Source organism: Lagopus leucura, unplaced genomic scaffold (genome assembly GCF_019238085.1).
Source record: "Lagopus leucura isolate 7727_CA_CO unplaced genomic scaffold, USGS_WTPT01 33780-0_obj-0_obj, whole genome shotgun sequence".
Taxonomy (NCBI): domain Eukaryota; kingdom Metazoa; phylum Chordata; class Aves; order Galliformes; family Phasianidae; genus Lagopus; species Lagopus leucura.
This window is the reverse complement of record NW_024963471.1, coordinates 1,230-3,438: the sequence shown is the minus strand read 5'-3', so window position 1 is coordinate 3,438 and position 2,209 is coordinate 1,230. Positions and strand designations below refer to the sequence as shown.

Here is a 2,209-nt window from a genome sequence, read left to right as displayed (position 1 = left end):
CTCCCTCCGCTTCCAGCCCTTCCCTGCTCTCATCTCCCCTGCCCAAGCGCTGCCTCCCCTCCTGTTTTGGGGCTCCCTTTAGGTACTGAAGGCTGCAATCAGGTCCCCCCAAAGCACCTGAACGCTTTGTACATGGGCCGGTACCAGCAGACGAAGGAGCAGGGCGTGTAAAGCAGAGCCCAGAGGATGGAGAGACCGAAACCAGAACCTGAGGAGGGATCCACGCAGAACCAGGCCAGCGAGGACAAGAAGTTGAGGAGCAGAGCGACGGTGCTGGCTGAGAGAAAGGAGCTCGGTTGGGCGACCCAAGCAAGGTTTGAAGCAGAACCGCCCCCCCTGAGCCCCCCCAGCCCGCGGACCGACCCATCCACAGGTAATACATGGCAGTGACCGTCTTCTGGAAGTCAGCGGGGATCTCCACGGGGATGTCCTGATAGAAACACGGCTTCACCGGGCAGCAGGAGGGCAGGGGGGGCCAATTGTTGGCTCGGGCTGCGAGTGGAAGCGGTGAGAAGGAAGAAAAGGGACGGAAAGAGGGAAGGGAAGGGCGAGGAGCTGCGGCCGCTCACCGGCGCCGCCCCCCAGGGCCGCGTTCTGCAGCTCCCGCTCCCTCCGGTCCAATTCCTCCGCCTTCCGGTTCAGTTCCTCCTGCCGTTTCAGCAGCTCGGCCGTGGCTGCCGCAGCCGAGGCCTACGAGAGAGTTACGGGGCTCGGTTTCCATCTCCCTCTTCTCCCCCCTCCCCGCCTCCGCGGCCGCCGGTTCCGTACCTGCGTCCCGTAGGAGCCGTAGTTCCGCGGCTCGGTTGGGCTCGGTCTCCTCGGGGGCTGCGCGGTTCCCGGCGGCGGCTGAGGCGCAGTTTCGGGCGGAGCGCGGTACGGCGGCGGCGGCTGCGGACGGAGCGAGAAGGGAGCGGTGAACGGCCGGGGAGCACCGGACGGACCGGGAAACGGCCCCGGAGCGCCGCAGCGTTCAGCTCCATCCGGGCGCGATCCTCACCGCGCCGCTCTCGAAGGGATTATAGGCGTCCAGCGCCGCGCTGTCGGGGCCGGGCCGGTGCTGCACCACGGCGGGGTCCTGCAAGAGACGCGGCGGGAGCTCAGATGGGGAGCGCGGACCGGGAGCCGATACTGAGAACTGATACCGGGAGCTCGCACCGGGCCCGGAGCCGCGGAGCAGCGCAGCTCACGCACCTGGAAGGGGTTATCCGGGAGCACCGCGGGGCCGCCATGTTGGGCCATGGCCGCACCGGGACCGGGAGCAGAACCGCCGCCGAGTCCGCCGCGCCGCCCCGCCCCGCGCCTCCGATTGGCCGCCGCCCCCACGACGTCACCGGCGCCGCTCGGGGCTCCCGAGAGCCGCACCGCAGGTGGCTGTGCGCATGCGCGGGGCCGGAACGAAAGCGGCGACCACCCGACGCGACCACGTGCTCGGAGTCACGTGGCGGCGCGCACGCTCTCCCCCCGACTTCCGGTCTCTCTGCAGTTTCCTCAGCGCGCGGCCCGCTGGGAGCGCGGCTCCACGGCAATGCCGTCTCCATGGCAACGGCGCGCCGGGGCCTGCACGGAAACCGCGGGCCGCCAGGCCTGCACTGCAAGGGCCGGGCTGAGCGCGGAGCCGCTCTGCCGCTCGGTACTGCGGGTATCCAAGGCTCCAGCCCTGGACGCAGTGCTGCAGACGGGGCCTCAGAAAGCAGAGCACAGAGGGACGATCGCCTCCCTGGCCCTGCTGCCCCCCCTCTGCTGACGGCGCCCAGGATCCCGTTTGCTTTTCGAGCTGCAATCACACCCTGCTGGTTCAGCTTTTCACCCCCGGGGATCCCCGGCTCCTTCAGTGCAGGGCTGCTTTCAACCAGCACTCCTTCCAGTCTGCATCAATGCCTGGCATTCCTGAGGCCCGAGTGCCAAACTTCGCTGTGTTGAACCTCACCAGGCTCCCCCAGGCCCACCTTTCACTGCTGTCGAGGTCCCTCTGAATGGCAGCCCTTCCTTCCACCCTTCATCCGCACCTTTCAGCTTGGTGGCACCTGCAAACTTGCCGAGGATGCACTCGATTCTGTCATTGACATCACTGATAAAAGAGCGCTGCTCCCAAGACAGAGCCCTGGGGGATTCCTCTCCTTACCGGCCTCCCCCAGGACAAAACCTGGCAGCTCCTGGAGCAGCAGCGCTCAGCCCCGCAGCCCCTCAGCAGCAGCACAGCTCAGCCCGC

General features: G+C 67.8%; 1 protein-coding gene across 1 annotated transcript; it reads right to left on the bottom strand.

Moving 5' to 3' along the window:
• Nucleotides 1–44: 44 nt before the first annotated feature.
• On the bottom strand, nt 45–1,281 carry LOC122191148 (secretory carrier-associated membrane protein 3-like). Its single transcript, XM_042891344.1, has 6 exons — nt 1,192–1,281; nt 998–1,075; nt 769–888; nt 570–690; nt 364–492; nt 45–277 (listed from the first exon to the last, which is right to left on the bottom strand). The coding sequence occupies exons 1-6, from the start codon at nt 1,237–1,239 to the stop codon at nt 99–101; spliced, it is 675 nt and encodes a 224-aa protein (XP_042747278.1). The 5' UTR covers nt 1,240–1,281; the 3' UTR covers nt 45–98.
• Nucleotides 1,282–2,209: the final 928 nt, after the last annotated feature.

Excerpts from the sequence above, each read along its gene's own strand:
- LOC122191148 (XM_042891344.1), bottom strand. The coding sequence starts at position 1,239 with ATGGCCCAACATGGCGGCCCCGCGGTGCTCCCGGATAACCCCTTCCAG. Across the intron at positions 889-997 it reads ATCCCTTCGAGAGCGGCGCG|CCGCCGCCGCCGTACCGCGC; the intron begins GTGAGGATCGCG and ends CTCCGTCCGCAG. Across the intron at positions 493-569 it reads GGCCCTGGGGGGCGGCGCCG|CCCGAGCCAACAATTGGCCC; the intron begins GTGAGCGGCCGC and ends TTCCACTCGCAG.